General features: G+C 51.8%; 3 protein-coding genes across 3 annotated transcripts; 1 reads left to right on the forward strand and 2 right to left on the reverse strand.

Annotated features, from left to right (window-relative positions):
- Positions 1 to 275: 275 nt before the first annotated feature.
- On the forward strand, positions 276 to 2297 carry Rpl29 (ribosomal protein L29). Its single transcript, XM_051140779.1, has 3 exons — positions 276 to 336; positions 670 to 734; positions 1810 to 2297. Exons 1-3 carry the CDS (start codon positions 300 to 302, stop codon positions 2170 to 2172), a joined length of 465 nt encoding a protein of 154 aa, XP_050996736.1. The 5' UTR covers positions 276 to 299; the 3' UTR covers positions 2173 to 2297.
- A 1392-nt stretch (positions 2298 to 3689) lies between these two features.
- On the reverse strand, positions 3690 to 9278 carry Acy1 (aminoacylase 1). Its single transcript, XM_051140776.1, has 15 exons — positions 9018 to 9278; positions 8504 to 8608; positions 7843 to 7907; positions 7648 to 7752; positions 6940 to 7034; positions 6596 to 6672; positions 6423 to 6512; positions 6278 to 6334; positions 5753 to 5826; positions 5615 to 5664; positions 5329 to 5473; positions 5174 to 5242; positions 4177 to 4256; positions 3994 to 4054; positions 3690 to 3908 (listed from the first exon to the last, which is right to left on the reverse strand). Exons 2-15 carry the CDS (start codon positions 8595 to 8597, stop codon positions 3744 to 3746), a joined length of 1227 nt encoding a protein of 408 aa, XP_050996733.1. The 5' UTR covers positions 8598 to 8608; positions 9018 to 9278; the 3' UTR covers positions 3690 to 3743.
- Positions 9279 to 10532: 1254 nt separating this feature from the next.
- On the reverse strand, positions 10533 to 19483 carry Abhd14a (abhydrolase domain containing 14A). The gene is given in 6 exon segments (XM_051140780.1): positions 10533 to 10828; positions 11030 to 11188; positions 11190 to 11266; positions 13461 to 13576; positions 13725 to 13938; positions 19324 to 19483. Coding segments are annotated over 5 exon segments (729 nt in total). The 5' UTR covers positions 13919 to 13938; positions 19324 to 19483; the 3' UTR covers positions 10533 to 10645.
- Positions 19484 to 19584: the final 101 nt, after the last annotated feature.

Consider the following 19584-nt stretch of genomic DNA (forward strand, 5'->3'; position numbering starts at 1 on the left):
GGACGTAGAGGCTGCCGGGGGCGGGGGGTGGTTCCCGGTCGTCCGCAGGGTATGGATGGAGGGGAAAGCCACCCCGGCTACCGGCAAGCGTAGTCTCAGGACCTCATTGCTCGCGTGTGAGAGGTGGGGTCGCGGTCTGTCACTGCGGCGAGGCCGCTGGATTTCGTAAATCGAAAGCGTCTGTTGCAGCCTCACTCTGTTCTCTTGATGATGTTTAGGCAGCTCAGGGCGGCAGAGGTGGCCCAGTGTGGGGAAGCCCCATCCTGACCTCATTTCGTGTCTCTCCTCCAGGTGCAGACATGGCCAAGTCCAAGAACCACACCACACACAACCAGTGTAAGTTGCTTGGGCTCCAACTGGTGCCCGGACTCTGGCAAGGCTTGGTTTACCGTTGCTAGATGATAGCGAGACAGACAGACAGACACACACACACACACACAGACACACACACACACTTTTCTCCCTTCAGGTGAGGATGAAGCTGATTTTGTATTTAGCTAGTTGTGAGATTACACATTTGGGGAGGCAGGAGCTTGCTTAAGCCCGCAGTGCTTTGCACTGGGCCCTGAGTGTTTTCTCAAAACTCACAAGACTGTGCCAGCTGTGATGTTAGGCGGAATTATTAGAAGACGGCTCTTTGATCTGTAAATGTTTCTTGTTACCCTACAGCCCGCAAATGGCACAGAAATGGCATCAAGAAACCCCGGTCACAAAGATACGAGTCTCTTAAGGGGGTGAGTGAGTACACTGGGTCTGCAGGTCCACGGTCTAGGGCCTGCTGTATGGGCCTGATATTACCCACTTCAGCTTCTGGGTAATTGGGTTTTTTGTTTGGTTGGTTGGTTTTCCAAGACAGGGTCTCCATGTTAGCCTTGGCTGTCCTGGACTCACTTTGTAGACAAGGCTGACCTTGACCTCAAAGTGATCCACCTTCCTTTGCCTTCTGAGTGCTGGGATAAAAGGCGTGGGCCACCACACCCAGTTGCTTCTGGCTGTTTGGAGGGAGTGGGGGTTTGAGACAGGGTTTCTCTGTGGAGCCCTGGGTGTCCCCGAACTCAGATCTGCCTGCCTCTGCTTGCTTCCTGGATTGCTAGTCTTAAGGGCATTGACTACACTGTCCAGCTCATCTGATTACTTTTTTTTTTTTTTAACCTTTATTTTAGGTTCATTGGTGTTTTGCCTGCATGTGTGTCTGTGTTAGAGTGTCAGATTTTGGAATTACAGACAGTTGTGAGCTGCCATGGGGGTACTGGGATTTGAACCCCTGACCTCTGGAAGAGCAGTCAGTGCCCTTAACCACTGAGGCATCTCTCCAGCCCTCTGGTTACTCTTAGCTGCCCTTTGATGTAATGATGTCCCAGTACCTTCTGCTCCTTTTTTTCTGCTGCCAGACTCATAGCAAAGCTTTCCTTGACCTTCCCAGTCCCTGGTGTGATTTGCTCCTGAGAATGAAAACTGCTTCCTTTGCTTAGCAGAACCCATGGGGGTGGGGCGGGTTTGTGTACCTTATGGTCTGCCTCTTTTGTGTGCCATCTAGTTCTGTACATTTAATACCACCTAGTACTAGACTGGGGACCACTTCTCTGCATATTAGGTGGGTTCTGGGGGGAATAGCTAAGCCTGCACCTGGTCTGTTTGTTGCCTGCATCTTTGCTTTCTGGTGTGACTCTGATGGAGTGGGCTTGATATCTGAGGTGAGGTGGCCATATGGGAATTTCACACCTTCCAACCCTTTCCTGGGTAAGGTTTACAGTGTCGCCCTTGTGGATCCTGTTACATGCTGCCACATACATCTTCTCTATTTGCCAGGTTGACCCCAAGTTCCTGAGGAACATGCGCTTTGCCAAGAAGCACAACAAGAAAGGCCTGAAGAAGATGCAGGCAAACAACGCAAAGGCAATGAGTGCCCGTGCAGAGGCCATTAAGGCCCTTGTGAAGCCTAAGGCCATTAAGCCCAAGATGCCAAAGGGCCCCAGCTGCAAACTCAGCCGGCTCGCTTTCATCGCTCATCCCAAGCTTGGGAAGAAGATTCGAAGCTACATGAGCAAGGGCCGTCGGCTGTACCAACCACAGCCCAAGGTTCAAACCAAGGCGAAAGCAGCAGCTAAGGCCCAGGCTGCAGCCCCAGCTCAGGCTCCCAAAGCTGCCCAGGCCCCTGTGAAGGCCCCATAGAAAAGGCTTCTGCCTATGTGAAGACAGATGGACTGGTGTGACACACCCACCTACACACTATTTACAGATGACCTGTGTCCTATGCTGTTTTTACAAATAAACCTGAGGCAAGCTCTGTTAACGCATGTCTGTCATGGGCCGAGGGTAGAATTGCTGCCCTCTGGTGTGGGGGAAGATTTCAGCCTCTTGAATAAAAAGGGGTCAGGAAGGGGTGGAGTCAGGAAGTAGGATCCTGAGCTGCAAGGGAGGGGCACCTCAGAACTGAGGGAATGGAAGAAGTCTTAAATAACCTTCTTGGGTAGGGCAGGGCCACTGCTGGGTCCTGCTGGATGTGGGAAGGGAGGATGAGGGTTGTGATGGGCCTTACAGCCTCAGTGGCCTGGCCCTTTAAAATCTTTTCTAGTGTTCTGGATGGGGATTCCTAAGTGGAACTCAGAAGACAACTTGTGTTAGGACCATCCTGGGGAAGGTTCCTGGGTTACAAGTGTTTAAGCCGTCCTGTCAGCCTGGCACGGGACCTTTCTGTTTTATATTTCTTGGTGTGTGGGTGCTGTGATGCAGTGTAGGTGAGAGGATGTCTGGGATTAGAACTCAACTGCAATCAGGATTAGCAAGTGCTTTTACCAGCCTACTGAGCCAGCTGGGCCGTGACTGCTGTGGTTTAGCCTCCAAGGGTGCAAGAACCACTATTCCAGCTTCCTGTAGGGTCTTGGGTTTGGAGACAGTTTCTGTGTGTAGCCTGCCTGTCCTGAACTCACTTTCTAGACCAGGATAGTCTAAGTGGTTGTCTGCCTCTGCCTCCTGAGTATTGAGATGTGCCACCACTGCCTGATCCATCTGGTAGGATCTTAGCCTTCAGTGCAAAAAGTAAGTGGCTGGTGTTTCCGAGGCATTCTGTAAAACAGTGGGTCCTTTCCAGTACAGCTAACCTTCACAACTAGCCTTACTCCAACCTTGGGCCCTTTGGTGACTCCAAGGGATGCTGAGATGCTGCAGGTTTAGCCCATGATAGGGTCTCTCTGAGGTGTATGTTGGTCTCCTTGCTACCTATGTATGGGATCTGATCACATAGGTGGGGAGGGCCGGAGAGGCAGCCTTGTCTTTTAGGACCTTAGGCAAGGTTCAGTGTGTAAGGGTTCAAAGTGCTGGCCCTTGGTAGGCTACACACCAGGGTTTGGATTTTCTTTCTACAACTACATAAAAAGCTCCATCTCGCCTGTCTTGTACTCACGGGATTTTGATCGGTGCTTAGTGCACCATCTCTCCAGCCCCTTGGTATCCTCTTGACACAGGAGCTGGGCTCTCCAGCTGTGCACAGATGTGTGGTACTGAATGTTGTGCCATGCCAAGAGGGACAGAGCAGTTTAGGACAATAGGAGAGGTCCCAAACCCAGGCTCACTTTTCCCCCTGTGAACTGGAGATGCTAACAAATCCCCAGAGAAAAGTCTCCATCCGTGATTGTCCACAGTATAAAGAACACCCCATCCAACACTGGCTTTATTATTGGGCAGGGGCAACAGGGCCTTGGCAGTGGTTGGGCTAAAGGCTGCTGGGGTTGGAAGGCATGGGCTCAGCTTTCACCAGGTAGGGCGGGCACACTAGCCAGCACAGAGAGTAGGCGTGTGTATATGTCAACCCCGCGTAGGAACACCGCCTCGTGCAGCCGCTCGTTGTGGTCGTGCAGCAGTACGGGGGTGTGGTTCATGGGTGAGAAGCCCAGCGCTGGGATCCCCACCTGCACGGGTGATAAGGCACTGTTAGGGGAAAGGCAACCTTCAGACTCCCCGCTGCTGGCACTGCCCTGTGGGTGAGTAGCTCACCGCTCGGATATAGCGGCTGTCAGTGGCAGCAGGAAAGATCTCTGGCTCCAGAGTGAGGTTCCTGCAGGGGAAGAGCCTGGTAAATGGGGAGGAAGCCAGAGGAGGGCACACAGGATGGTGGGAAAGCGGGGAGACGACAGGAGGAAGAGGGGTCTGGGATCTGGGCTACTGGTCGATGCTCACATCTCCTTGCAGGCCCCACTGAAAGCTGCCCACCAGGGATCTGTATCGTCGGTGTGTGTGATTCGGGGCTCTGTAAACTTCTGCAGAGGGGAGGAAATGGCAGGGTAAGGACTAGGGCATGAGGCTCTACTTGTAGAATGTGCTGTGTTTGGCACACGGCACACCCACCCACCCACCCACCTGCCAGGCTTCCCAGTGGCCAGCACAGCCCCGGGTCCTCTTCCAGTCTTTCAAATGCCCTAGGTCTGGGTCTTTTGCTTCAACTCTTGCTTCAGATCCTAGCCCAAATGCTTGTTACTCAGGTGCCCTGGGCCTCAGAGAGGCAGAATATCTCTTCTCGGAATACAAGATCCAATTTCCTAGGCCACATGTGTGCATAATCGCATAATCTTATCAGTGCTCAAATTCACTATATAGACCAAGCTGGCCTCAAACTCACAGAGATCCGCCTGCTTCTGCCTCTAGAGTGCTGGGATTAAAAGTGCATCTCCCTCCACCTTGCATTTGTATTGTCCTCCCCCCAGCCCCCACCCCCCAGCTGAGGACCGAACCCAGGGCCTGGCGCTTGCCCGCAAGCGCTCTACCACTGAGCTAAATCCCCAACCCCTTGCCTTTGTACTGTATTGTAGCCTTGCTGGCCTTGATCCTCCCACCTCCACCTGAGTGCTAGGATTGATTATAGGCACGTGCCACATTTCCTGCTTTATGAGGTGCTGGGAATCAAACCTAGGGCTTCAGGCACGCTAGGCAAATACCGAACCAATGGAGCCACACTCCAAATCTCCCAACAAAGCACACAAACATTTGTGCCTCCCCCACTCCACGCTATAGGGAACATGAGGCAAGACCCCCATTTTATCCCTCACAAAATATCTCTTACAGCTAAGGAAAGAGCCACATGTATGTAGCAGCACCAGGCACATACTTGTTGCCATCCTCAGTAAACCCAGACACCTGTGGCCCCGATGCTCCCTCACCATAGGTCCCAAGTCAATACCTGAGCAAACTCAAAGGTGACCCCCTCGCCCGCTTCTTGGCACCAGCTCTGCAGCTGCTTCTCGAAGGCCTGATGGAAGGGACATGAGCTGAGCCTCTAGGACAGGTCTGAGAACCCAGGCCCTCTCCCTCAAACCAGGGTGGAGGCGGTGGTACCTTCATGTCTACATCCGGTGCCACTCGGAAGTCAAAGCTGGCACTCATAGTAGCAGGTACCACATTATAGGCCACGCCACCTTCTAGCTTAGTCAGATTCACTGAAGTCACAGCCCCTTCCTTCAGGTGAGGGTTTGCCTGCAGCCTGCATTGGTGCAGCGGGGAGCGGGGAGGCAGAGGACAGGCAGATAAGAGAAGGTAGGTAGCACAAGGCAAGGCTCCCTCCTGGCTCACACAGCCTTCGGGAGCTACCCACACACACCGCCCCCCTCCTGGGCTGCCTTACCTCTGCTTTTCTTTCTCCCGGAATGCCAAGATGGAGCTTATAACCTTATGCTGGGAGGGTATGAGGTGACATGTGAGAGTGGCCCTGGGACGGAATACCCCCTCCCCTGAATGCCCAGACTCCCCAGGGGCTACACACCAATTTCTCTGCTGCTGTATCCTCAATGAAGCGTGAGCCATGGCCTGGCTTCCCAGTGCTGGTAACCCGTATCCCTGGGAGGGAGAGAGTTTTTCAGCAAGAGAGAGCTGGAGACACCGTCAGCCCTCCAGTGGGCCTAGGTCTTTTCCAGATTCTGAACTCTCGAGCCCATGGCAGAGAGCAGGATCCTGGCAACAGTTAAAAGCTTGCCCTCAGAACCCAGGAAGGACAGAGCTGGGAGGCAAAAGTCTCGATGCCTCAGGCATCAACTTCTAAGAGACCCTGTGCTGTGCCAGGGTCTTACTGGCTGAGTTTCCACCTGGCTAGAAGTGGCTGTTGATGGGTGAGATGAAGCCATTAACTAGGAGTGACCATGTGAAAGCTACATATCATAGGGAAAGGGTGCTGCACAGTGGGACTCGTTGCTTTGGTCAGCTGACCTAGGGGATGGCTATAGGGACAGAGGCAGCAAGTGACCCACCCCTACCCCCTGCACCCACACCCACACACCAAACCCATACTTACACCAAGGGCTCCGCTCACTATAAAAGACAGTGAAGGCATCTGTGGGGTTGGCCAGGCCTGAGGGAGAAAGTAGGTACACAGGGTGGAGTGACTCAGCTTCCCCCTGCAGCCTCCCTACACCTGGGAGGCTTGCCAACCTGCTCACCCTCATCCAGGGCAAAGCCTGGCCGCAGAGCCTGGAACTCAGGCCGCTTCACAAACAGCTCCATCCCTTTGTGACCTCCGACCTCCTCATCTGTAAAAGCCAGGGATGGTTAGGTGAGATGCTGCACAACACAGCTTCCTTCTCAAAGACGCCCCTCCCCAAACCACTCCTACCAGGCACAAAGGTCATGTGGATGGTTCTAGGGAAGCGGCGGCCCTCACTCTTCAGCCTCCTCACAGCCTCCAGGTACCTAAGGGAGCAGAGGCCAAGTGCTAAGGCTGCGCATGGTGTAGTCTTATGGCCTAGACCCTTTCCTGCCATGTATTTCAGGGCCCCCAGAGAATTCCCTGCCCTTTTCTGGGCCTGTTTCCCCATCCATAAATAGTCATGACAGTACTTTCTGCTTTAGATATAAGTCATGATGATTGCTGCTTGGCTTGGGATTATTTTCAACTTATCTCCATGCTCTCGCTGAGCCCAGAAGGCCAGCAGGGGTCTGGGGATACAGGATACTCACTGGATGCTAACACTCTTCATGTCCTGGGCGCCCCTGGCATAGATGTAGCCCTCAGAATCCTTGAAGGCTTCAAAGGGGTCATGATGCCAATGTTCCTGGGGGCAGAGGTGGGAAGAGGGGACCCGCCATAGAATTGAAATGGTGAGAGAGATAGAAGGCTAAAGAAAATAGCTACTTGGCTGGGTGTGGTGGCACACACCTTTACTCCCAGCACTTGGGAGGAAGAGGCAGGCAGATCCCTGTGAGTTCAAGGCCAGCCTGGTCTACAATGAGAATTCTAGGACAGCCAGGGCTATTATACAGAGAAACCCTATCTCAGAAAAAAAAAAAGAAAGAAAGAAAACAGCTACCTGATTTCCACCCCCTATTTGCCTCCTGCCTTTACCCGCTTCCTAGCACAGAACCTTTACTGGACAAAGGCTGTTTGTAAGGAACCATGCCATAGGAGTGTTAAGTTACTGGTGGATAAACCAGGCATGGCAGAGCACTCAGCACTCGAGAGGCAGGTGGGATCTCTGAGTGAGTTCCAGGACAGCCAGGGCTACATAGTGAGATCTTGTCTCTGTCTCAGGGGAAGGAGAAAAAAAAAAAAAAAAAAAAAAAAAAAAGCCAAAAAAGAGTGGTGGAATCGGCACCATGGGTCCCCGGGAAATCATGCATCTACACTGTGTCTGTCTTCCAGGCCTGCACACAAGCCTCCATGCATACCTTGAAGACGGGTACCACATCCGTGTGGGAGTTTAGCAAGATGGAGGGGAGTGAAGGGTTGGTGCCAGGCCAGGTCAGCACAGTGATCACATAGCCAGGCACCACCTGCAGAGAGTCAGGGCAGGAAGCAGTCAGCACCAGGTGGCCAGGTGGCCCCAGCCGGTGACCCCACTCTGTTCATGGCCCCAGACTCACCTCTATTTTCTGACAGCTCAGCCCCAGCTTTTGAGCTTGTTCCTCAAAGAAGGCGATGGCAGCTCCTGGGAAAACAAAGAGCCTTGGTACAGCGTTTGCTGGTACCTGCCAGCCCAGAGATGTTAGCCCCAAAGACATCTGTGTCCCCAAGGAACGCGGTGTTCTTGGCCTGGCAGTGATACTCCGGGAAGGGCGGGTGCTATCTCCCTTAAAGATAGAGAACTCAGAGATAAAGAGGCTCACCCAAAGTGCCTCAGCTTGTAAAATCGTAGAACAGGATTGCGACCCATGCACATACAGCACAAGGTTCCCAGCCACCAAGCTCGATTCCCTAAGCCTGTGGCCTTTGTCTAACTTTGGTAGATTGGGCGGAGGGTGGAATGAGGTATCTCTTTTTGGTTGCCTCAGTCTCCCTACACCACTCTGGCCTTTGAGGGGTGAGGTAAAGCCATTCCTTCCTTAACCAGCTGCCAGGAGTAACCATGAGAAAGCTAAGCTCCACAGCATAGGATAAGGGGTGTTGGTGGTGAACAGTGGAACCCATTGCAGCTATGGGAAGGGAGGCAGAAGAAACAGTAGAGTGGAGGGTGGCAGCTGTTAAAGACAGTGCATAGCATCCTCCCAGCCTGTGAGGCCCCATCACAAGCCCCTGCATTCTCACCATAGTCAGGATTGGGCTGCACAGTGCAGATGCGCAGGTACTGGCGGAAGAGCGTCACGGAGGGGTGCTCGGACTCGGGACCCTTGGTGGTCATGGCGCCGCGTGCTGGCATGGGCAAAGTGAATAGCTAATTACTACTCTCCTCTCCCGCCTCCTAGCAGCTGGGGCCCAGTGGACTGTGCCTGCACCCTGGCTTTTGCAATGTTGTTCCTAATAGGAGGATGATCCCTTAGTTTGACTCCCCTATTCTGTGCCAGGCGCTGTGCTGGTTGCTTTCTAAACATTTCCTCATGTAATGCCCAAAAGAGTGCCAGGAAGTAAGTTTGTGCCTCTGAGTGCCCACTTGGTATGAGACAAAGCTAAGGCTCAGAGCCAGCTAAGGAAGTAGAACTCGATTTGAACGAGACATTGACTCCCTACACCTCCTCAAAATATTTCTCCCAAAGGCCGGGCTTTCATGCCACAGAGTCACTGAGCCCCAGACCCAACAACCCCTCCCCTAACGTCCCCTAACCTTGCTCTCTCCAGGTCTCGGTCCTGTGCTGTCCTCTCTCAGGGCCCTCTCGAAACTGTGGCCGGGACTCTAGAGTCCACCGAGGTCGCAATCTCAAAACCACCCGGGGCCACCCACCACGTGGTCAGGGCAGGGTGGAGGGGCGGAGACTGAGGATTGTAAGGGCTGTCCCAGTTCCCGAGGCGGAGTCGGCGCCGTTGTCCCTGCCTGGCTCTGCGTGGGGCCTGTGCTGGGTAACTGGAAGCTTGGATCTGGGATCCACCTCCTGGGTCCTCCTTGCTGAGGCCAGCTCCTCCCTCCGCACGCCCCGCCCTGCAACCTGGACAGCAAGCCCAGGATAGTCCCGCCCCCAGAGGACCCGCCTTCCCCTGAAGCCTCCGGATAGGGCGAAAAACGAGGGCGGGGCCTGGCGCTAAAAGTCGCCGCCGCAGCTGCGTTGATATTCATGTGCTCTCTAGGTGTCGAGCTGTAAAATGCATCCTGTCCCCTCCGTCTTCTTCTTGCCTCCACTCCTATGGGAGGCCCTCCCAGGCTGCCTCATTCCTCCTGTAGTGAGGTTTTGTTTAATGTCTGCTCTTCCCACCCTGTGAGTTCCAGGATGCCAGTGTGCCAATGGGGTTCTAACCCTGGCCAGGAGAGTGGACATCTCGGCAAGGTGCCATAACCATAAATGAAAGATAACTGCCTGGATGGGAGAATGTGTGACTCTGTGAACGTGATTCGGTGTGGCCAAATCTGTGTAACGGTGGATACAACCATGTGTGTGACTTAAGAGTCTGAGATGGTGAAGGTGCCGGGCGCCATGTCCTACCGGATGAATCAAGTATAATTGTGACATCTCTCGGTATGGGAGATGGGGAAAGAGCACCCTTGGCTGACCCTACGCCGAACCCTAATCTCCTCGGCCTCCAGCAAAGAGAGAAACAGAGGCATTGCTGTTCCTCTGGCCACCAGCAAGCAGTTTGTAACTGTAGCTGCCCACTTGTGCACCTAGCTGCGCTTTGTACTCCTGGCAAGACTTGCCCTCTGTTCCAGAGGCTGAGCCAGCTTGGGGAGGGGAAGGGGCAGAAGACTTCAACCCTGGGACCAAGGGAGCAGTCGGGGAGGATGAAGGAGGGGTCCATCCCACCCTCCTGGGGTTGAAGTCCTTATTATTAGGGGAACAAGGAAACAAACTGGTTTGATGGTTCAACAACAGATACTGTTTTAATTCTTAAACCACACCCTATCTCCACCTTCACGTACTCTGCTTTCCTCTCTAACACTCACCTCTTAGCACCCTCAGTCCTATGTCACCAGGCATTACACTTAATCGCATCTAAACCCAAAACCATTTCCCCTGCAGATACTGTCACAGAGAAGGGAGCACAGATTACGAGGAAGCAGTACACTCGCATTTATACAGACTTGGCTCTCACTCCCAGCTTCCCCATACAAGTCAGGAACAATGTCGCTTTCCAGGCAAGACAAAAAAAGGCCTTTCTTTATTGTGCCTGTGGGATGAAATCCAAAGTCCTGGCTGGCCTTGATCTTCTGTCGTCCCCCAACCGCCGGCCAGGGACTGCCACCCTGGAAGAGGAAAGAGAGGGTCTAGACCCTTCAAGGTCAGTCCTGGGAAGTGAGTCCATTCAAGGCAAATGGTCAAGGAAAGAAAGAAGGGCGAGGTGGAAGGCTTCCGGCTTGTGCAGGTAGCAGGCGTGCCCCGCATTGGGTAGCTTTACCACAGAGTGGTTGGGCAGGTGGTGGAGCTGCTGAAGTGACTCCCGTGCCAAGGTGTGGTCCAATTCCCCATACAGGATAAGAGTTGGGGTCTGCAGGGCAAGGCCAGAACTTGCTGATCCAGGGGCTTGGTGAGGACCCGACCCACAAGCTATTCGTTTGTGGAGCCCTGTCTCCACACTCTACCTCTTCCATCCAACTGCAGGGACCAGCCCTCTAAGACCACCCCCACCCCCACATGACACAAGCCAGGGGCAGGATGCCAGGAACTTTGCAGATCATTGTCTAAGTACCTTCACAGCCCAGAACTGTTCCTGTGTGTAATTCCGGGTGGAGGTGGGTGCGATGGGCACAAATCCACGTAGCTGGTGGTGGCTTCGCATCAAGAAGGGTAGGGCGTAGCTGCCACTCAGCGAGGGGCTCACCAATACAGCGTTCTGCACATGTAGGTCCCCGCAGCACTCGCTCCAGCAACTCTGCTCGCCCTGCCTCTGTCCTCGCCTCCTTTGAAGGTGCTGAGTTCCCAAAACCTGGGGACAGCAGCAGGCACTACCTGAGAGGAGCTAGGAAGTGCTCAGGACTTCCTGCCTACCACAGTGGGGGGGCTTGGGGGGGGGGGAGATGAAGACATAGCACATTCTATTCCAGCTACTCCCAGAAGCAAGGTTTTATAATATAATAGGCCCATTAGAAAAACCGTCTTTCCAGCAAGTGACTTGGCTCAGTGGATAAGAAACACCTGCTGCACTTACCTGGATGACCGGGATCTGGTCCCTGGAACCCACCTGACTCACTTGACCTTTTAAGCTGCTAACAACCAGTGTTAGAAAGATGCGAGGAATGGACACCTAAGTGACTCATGGACGAGTAAGTCCATGGAGCCTTCCGAAAGGTAAGATAGTATTTATATAGAGTATAGCCCCTGACCCATCAATTGTCCTTAATGAGCAGGCAAAGCCTGCCCATGCCTCCCATGGTCCATTCTGCAGCATTAACAGCAGAGAAGAAGGTTTGCAGGACCTGGCTTGATCCACAAGCCATGATGTTAGCCAGGGAAGTTAAGGTGTAAATCTATTCATTAAGGAGACAGGACACTAATACTCCCAACCCCATTACACAACCGGAATGTTGTCTCTGTCTGTCTGTCTTTTTATAGGCCAGCCTCTGTAAGAGCCTGGGCCTTGCATATGCTAGGCCAGAAGCTCTACCACTGAATTATATTCCCAGGCCTTTTTTTCCCCCCTTTTTATCTTGAGACAGGGTCTCTACTAAGTTACCAGGCCTTCCTTGAACTTACTCTGTAGTCTAGGCGGGCCTTAAATCTGGGATCCTCCTGCCTCAGCCTCCTGAGTAGCTGCAATTACAGGTCTGTAGTACCAGGCCCATGTGTACATGGAAAGGCTCGGAAGTGGGGCTGTCACTCTCAGCTGTTTAGAGAGGAAAGAGGGGAGCCATTGCTGTCTAAGGACATCACTTTAAACTTGTTTTGATTATTTTTAATTTATATGTGTATTCCTGCATGTATAGAGTTTATGTATATGAATTCAGGTTCCCTCCGAGGCCAGAAGAGGGCATTGGGTCCTCTGGAGCTGGAATCACAGCCTGTTGTGAGCTGCCTGGCAGGGGTATTGGAAAACAAACTCAAATTCTCTGCAAGAAAGCTCATGCTCAACTGCTGAGTCATCTCTCTAGTCCCTGGGCACTCCCTACTCACCCACCCACAGACCTCCCTCCCAACCCCCACTTTTTGTGTGTGTGTTTTTTTGAGACAGGGTTATTCTGTGTAGCCTTGGCTGTCCTGGACTCGTATGTAGATCAGGCTGATCTTGAACTCACAGAGATCCACCTGCCTCTGCCTCCCAAGTGCTGGGATTAAAGGCGTGTGCACCACCACCCGCTCTAGCTCCCACTTTTCAGTTTTAATTAGAAGAATGATAGCACGGGGGCCAGGAGTGCAGCTCAGTGGTTGAGTGCCTGCCTAGTATTCTTGAGGCCCTGGGTTCAATCCACAGTACTAGAAATAACAAACCCAGAGGGTTGCATAGCCCGTGTGTACAGGTAAAGGGGAAAGAGGCTGGGAGGCGGTTTAGTGAGTGGGTAATGGGGGTCACTGCCAAGCCTGACGATCTGAGGTTGATTCCTGGAACCCACAAGGTGGAAGGAGGGAACCAACTTTCACAAGTTATCTGCCGACTTCCGCAGGTGTACCCCCCAAATGGGGAAAAAAAAAGCCACAAGAATTATAGTCACGGGCTGGAAAGATGGCTCAGAGGTTAAGAGCACTGGCTACTCTTCCAGAGGTCGTGAGTTCAATTCCCAGCACCCACATGGTGGCTCACAACCATCTACAATGGGATCTGATGCCCTCTTCTGGAGTGCAGGTGTACATGCAGGCTGAGCATTGTATATGTAATAAATAAATAAATCTTAAAAAAAAAAAAAAGAATTATAGTCACAAAAAGCACAGTGAAATGCCCTCTGATGGTTGCTCATAAAACGAATCACTTTTCTGTTTTCTCTGTGACATGCAATAACTCACACTGTAGTTTTCAAGGTAGAAAATACAAACAGGTTTTTACTGTGGTGCCTTCCTGTGACCTGCAACTGGTCTGTCTGGACATGAGAGCCACATGCCCCTGCTTTGCCACTCTTCCAATTCTCCCTTCGGGTGACTGTTCTTGCTGGCTGCCTACCCCCTCTAAACTTGAATGTAGGAGTACTTACCTGGAAGATCAATGGCCACAGCCCGGTAGCCCCTCTTTGACAGTAGCTGCAGTGTGCCCAGCTGCTCCCATGTGCGCGAATTAAATGCCTTTCCATGGAGCAACACGACTTGTGCCCTGCAGACCACATGGGAGAACACGTGGTATGAGATCCTGAGCAGCCACCATCCTTTCTTCCCAGGCGTCTGTCACTGCCCTCCTAGGCTCTCAGCCTCGGGAGGTAGACCAAGGGTCCCTTCCGTCGAGCCCTTGGGTGATCCCTCACCTACGTGCCTGCTGGATCGGCAGCACCTCACGGTAAAAGATTTGAGAGTTGCCTCTGGTGAGTCCTGCTAGGACTGTGACGTTGAGGCCTCTCTGGAGCTGGGAAGTCTGCTCAGGTGGGCCAGGCAGCCCCACATACAGTAGGACAATGAGTATCAGGCCTAGCCCCGCCAGGGCAGCCCGGTACCGGCTCATGAAGATCTGTACCGCAGAGCCTGGAGGAGAAAAAGGAAGAGATAGGCCGAGAAAGACCTCACCCCCCCCCACTCCCCTTTCTCTTGCCCTGTGAGAGTGTCTATATCCTCATCCCCAGCTAAGTCTTAGGCCAGGGCAAAGGTCTGGGACACCCCACTATGGAAAGAAGTGCACGAGAGGTCCATCTGGCATAGCCATATTTAGTGGCCACCATCATCTCTGTGTTAGCTAAACTAGCTCTTCTAGCCATGGCCTCTGGGCTTGGCTCTCTACATTAACCACTCAGAGGCCACAGAAAATAAGTTCTCTGACATGAAGGATTTCAGGCTCTGGGTGAATTCTCTGCCGCTGCAGCAACAGTAAGGGAACTGGGACCCGGGGCTAGTTCCTCAAACACCAGGCCACATGTGTTTTTGGAAGAAAACAGTGTATTGGCAGGAGATGGATGGGCTGGGTTCTCAGTGGTGGATGGAGGAGGGAAGGCTGCTAAAAGGTCAAAGTGCGCAAAGAGACCCCCACTGAGGGCGTGCCTGCAAATGATTCTCTTTCCTCACAATGAATAAACTACTGCTAAAACCAGAATGTGCTGTGCAATAGGAGGGGACAGGTCACGGTCCGCCGACCACTATGGGATAGTTCACAGAGAAGGCTGAGGCTGAGGCAAAGGTGTGAGAGAGTCGGGGGCTGGGAGGAAGGAGCTCCTAGAAACAGGAGGGGAGCTCGAAGGCCAGGAAGAATATTCCCCAACCTGCCACCTCCCACCTCCCTTCTGCTAACGGATCTTCTTTGTGGTCTCCTCCAGTGTGGGGCCTTTCTTAGCCGGGCCGGTGGTCTTGGTTGGAGGGTTCCCCTCTGCCATGAGTCTGTAACTTGAGATAACTTCCTGGTGCCTGTTTGAGCTTCCTGTGCCGGTGGGGATGGGATGTCCCTATCATCATTTATCGCGCCTACAGTGAACATGCCTGTCTTGTTCTGGGATTCTGGGTGCATTTTTATTGAGTGTACACTGAGTGTATGGTAGGTAGGGCAAGGAGCTGGGGCCCCGCCTTGGGCCACACCCACCTTGGTGGACTCTGTGGAGCTCCTCTGGAGGCCTCACTCTCTAGCTCCGAGGGCAGGCAGTATGTGGGCAGCTGCAGATCCTCCAGTGCTGATGGAAAATCAGGAGGCAGGCGGAGAGAGAGCACGCTTTTCTTCCTAACCTGGAGCAGCCGAGGAGGATGCCTGCCTCCAGCGCACCTTTAGCTCAGGTTCCCAAGGGGTGGAGCATCCAGGACAGACCACTCTTAGTGGTCTACCAGAGGTGAACCAGTGTTGCTTTCAGGAAGGGGGGGGGGGATGGTCATTCGTTGCCATGGCAACCCAGGGTGCCCAAGACTAGACAATGGTAGGAGTTCTGATGCAGATTGCTCTGCAGGTGGAGGAGGGTAAGGAGTTAAGCTGTCTTGCTCTGGTTACTGGAATGCCCCTCAACCACAACACACAGGTGTATGCACACTCCTACAGACCGAAGAGTCTTGCTTCCAACACTTTTCAAGAAGCTATTATTTCCCCCCACCCCCCACCTCCAAGCAACAACACGGGTGGCTCACAACCATCTATAATGAGATCTGGTGCCCTCTTCTGGCCTGTAGGTGTACATGCAGGCACAACATTGTATACATAATAAATAAATCTTAAACAAAACAAAACTATCCCCTAAATGTACAGCCGCCTCTCTGCACACGCACTGGCCTATGCATAGTCAGTCTCTTATAATAATAACATTCACAGAATCCCATGCCCTGTTATGTTAACAATCTCCTCTGAGATCAAAATATTTTTGGTGCAGGGGAGCTCCTTAAGCAGGGAGGTGAATATGACTGGTCTTTGCTACTTTGTGGGTTCTTCTTTTTCTCACCCTTTATTCCCCCTTTCACCCCCTATCACTAGATAGGAGAGAAAGGAGGATAGGTAAGAGGGGAGGGGGAGAGATCCCTGAATGCCCTGAATCTAATTTCTTCCCCCCCCCCCCTTAGCATGACTACTAACAAAGCACAACCAACCCCACCTATTGGGGTGCTAGTATTTAAATACCCTCTGAAAACTTCCCAGAATTCCAAAGGTCATACAATCAAAAAACTATCTACAGCTGGCAAAACCATGCCTCTGCTAGAACACAAGGCAAATCATAGTCAGCTGCTGTGGTCAGTTCAAAGCAGCCCCAAATCCCCACACCTGGGATCAACATGAAAACTTTTTCTTATAACATTTCTGTGGTTTTTTTAAAAAAATTATTTTATGTGCATTGGTTGAGTTTGTGAGCTGGCATGTAGATGCTGGGTCCATTTGTAAGAGCAGACAGTGCTCTTAACCACTGAGCCATCTCTCCAGCCCCATTTCTCTCTCTCTCTCTCTCTCTCTCTCTCTGTGTGTGTGTGTGTGTGTGTGTGTGTGTGTGTGTGTGTGTGTTTGGTTTTTCAAGACAGGGTTTCTTCTATAGTCCTGGCTGTCCTGGACTTGCTTTGTAGACCAAGCTGGCCTCCAACTCACAGAGATCTGCCTGCCTCTGCTTCCAGTGTTGGAATTAAAGGCCTGTGCCACCACCACCACCTGGCCCATTTCTGTGGGTTTTGTTTGTTTGTTTGTTTTTTGACATTTCTGTGTTTTTATTTATTTTTATTTTTTATTTTTTATTTTGGTTTTTCGAGACAGGGTATTTGTGTGTAGCCTTGGCTGTCCTGGACTTGCTTTGTAGACTATGCTGCCCTTGAACTCACAGAGATCCACCTGCCTCTGCCTCCCGAGTGTTGGGATTAAAGGCCATGCCCGGCTCTGTGTTTTTTAAAGAAACCAAAAGTTCCAGACTTCTCACTACAGGTGAACCAAAAATTAGCTTTAAGAACTCCCTAAAACAGACAAGATTCAGCAGACACTTCCCTGTAAGTAAAAGCTGAGAGTCGGGGCTGGAGAGATGGCTCAGTGGTTAAGAGCGCCGCCTGCTCTTCCTAAAGGTCCTGAGTTCAATTCCCAGCAACCACATGGTGGCTCACAACCATCTGTAATGTGATATGGCGCCCTCTTCTGGCTTGCAGGAGTACATGCAAGCAGAACACTGTATACATAATAAATAAATAAATAAATCTTTAAAAAAAAAAAAAAAAAAGCTGAGAGTCCCTCTCAGACCAGATAAAGCTAAGCTGCAAAGACCCAGAGAGCAGACCAGCTCCCTGAAGAAGAGAAACCAGCGGGGCTGCCTGGAAGGGGTTTAAACCAACTAAGGACGCTCTCCAACTTGTTGAACTGCAGGCAGGCTGTGCAGTGTGCTTCAAGTTCCCAGCTTTCATGTGAACTGATATCCGTTGGCTGGCATATTAGTGGCCTGCCTCTCGGCTGCCTAGCAACCTCTGACATCATCACAGGCCACCCACCACCAGATGTGTGCCCCTGCCCTGGATATAAAAGGGTAAATGCATCTTGTGTTTCTTTCTCTTACCTCTCTCACTCTCTTGCACTTCCCTTTCTTTTTTAGTTTTTAGGTTTTGGGTTTTTCTTTTGGTTTTTTGTTTTTCGAGACAGGGTCTCTCTGTGTAGCCTTGGCTTTCCTGGACTCACTCTGTAGACCAGGCTGGCCTCGAACTCACAGCGATCTGTCTATCTCTGCCTCCCCAGTGCCTAGTCTCTTGCCCTTTCTAAGGAGTGTTCTCTTTCCCTTTCTCTCTCTCCCACTGTTTCTCTGCCCTCATGGCCCACTCAGAACCTAACTCCTCTTCCCACCTCCCTCCCCCAAATAAATCTCTTCACATTCATATAGGTTTCGTGGCATTTCATTTTTAATCATTACGTCACCCATGCTGGGGTGGGCTTTGTGATGTCTTTGAGTCATTTCTGCTTCTGCTGTAAGTAACACCAATAAAAAGTGGTTCACTAAGTTGGACTTTGGTGGTATCCGTACTTCGTCTGTCATGGGCTTCCTATCTGAAGGTGAGTAGAGAAGTGTGCTTTGTTGCCCCAGGAAAAGTTTTGTCACACAACAGTCAGTTATCAGGAAGGCAGAGATAACTGGACATATGTGAGTTCAAAATCATATATAAGCCACACATCATGGCCCATGGCTTTAATCACAGCACCAGGAGACAGAGGCAGGAGGATCTCTGTGAGTTTGAGGCTAGCCTGGTCTACATAAGGAGTTCTGGGTCAGCTAGGGTTATATAGAGAGACACTGTTTCTTTTCTCTTTTTAAAAATATTTGTTTCTTATTTATACTGTATTCTGCCTATACATGTGCCTGCACACCAGAAGAGGGCACCAGACCTCATTATAGATGGTTGTGAGCCACCATGTGGTTGCTGGGAATTGAACTCAGGACCTCTGGAAGAGTAGCCAGTGCTCTTAACCTCGACCTCTCCAACCCGAGAAACACTGTTTCAAAAAAACAAAACCAACCGATCCAGAGGCATGGAAGCTACAGAGACTGAGACAGGGGCATTACAGGTTGAATGAAGTAAGAGGGGTAGAACCAACGCCCACAAAACCACAGGCAGACCCTCAGAGTATTCAAACACAAAAACCACACCGAACCCTTAAGACACACACACACACACACACACACACACACACACACACGGCTCTGACCTCAGAGATAGCACTGGGTGGAGTTGGGAGAGGGATAGATGCAAACCTGAGAGCTCTGGCCCTGTCACAAACAACAAAAACCCAGCAACAACAATAACAACAAAGACAAGTGCCCAAACTGTGATACTGCTGAGGCAGGAGTATTGGATGGTCAAGACACACACACACACACATATATGTATTAGACTCTGAACCAAAATACTTAAGTGGCCTGTGTGACGACTCAGTGGATAAAGGCACTTGCAGACAAGGTCTAACATCCTAAGGGCCATATTCAGGACCCATAGGATGAAAGGAAAGAAACAGTTCCCAAGACTGTCCTCTGACGTCCACACATGCTGCATTGTATGTGTTTGCCACGCCCCCTCCCCCCTCCGTAAATAAAGTACTAACGGGGCAGAGTTACAGGTAAAGGCATCTGCTGCTAAGCCTGACAATCTGGCTTAATTTACGTGATGAAAAGGATGAACGGACTCCAGCAACTTGTTCTCTTTGAACTCCCATGTGCCCCCCACCCCAGTATAAATAAATAAATGTTAAAAAAAAAAAAAAAAAAAAAAAAAAAGCCCAGCGAAAGACAAACTACTAGCAAGCAAGGACCTGGGGGCAAATGGGGAAGGAACGCACTAGGTGAGGGACACACATCAATGCTCAAAAGAAATACACAGAGATAAACACAGAAAAGAGACATGCAAGCAGGCGGGCAGACAGGAGAACACCTGCCCCCACTAACCCCATCCCCTAATTCCCGGCCCTCCCCGCACCCGTCCCGCTAAAGCGAAGAGAAGCACCTATACCCAGACCTTCAAGAACACACTTGGCGCGCACACAGCACAGGAACACTGCACACGTGTTACTCAGCGCTTGCGCCTTCCGAAGGACTCCGCCCCAAACGGCGGGGTCAAGGTTGACGGATCCCCGAACCACCTGCAGGCCTCCTTCCCCGGCGACACTCACCGAGTCGACAGGGTGACCAGGAGGGCTCCGGTGAGGCGGGGCCTGGCCTAGGCGGAACCAACAGCCAAAAGGCCCAGTGGCTGTGGCACTGGCCC

The sequence above is a fragment of the Acomys russatus genome, chromosome 32, assembly GCF_903995435.1.
Source record: "Acomys russatus chromosome 32, mAcoRus1.1, whole genome shotgun sequence".
NCBI classification, from domain to species: domain Eukaryota; kingdom Metazoa; phylum Chordata; class Mammalia; order Rodentia; family Muridae; genus Acomys; species Acomys russatus.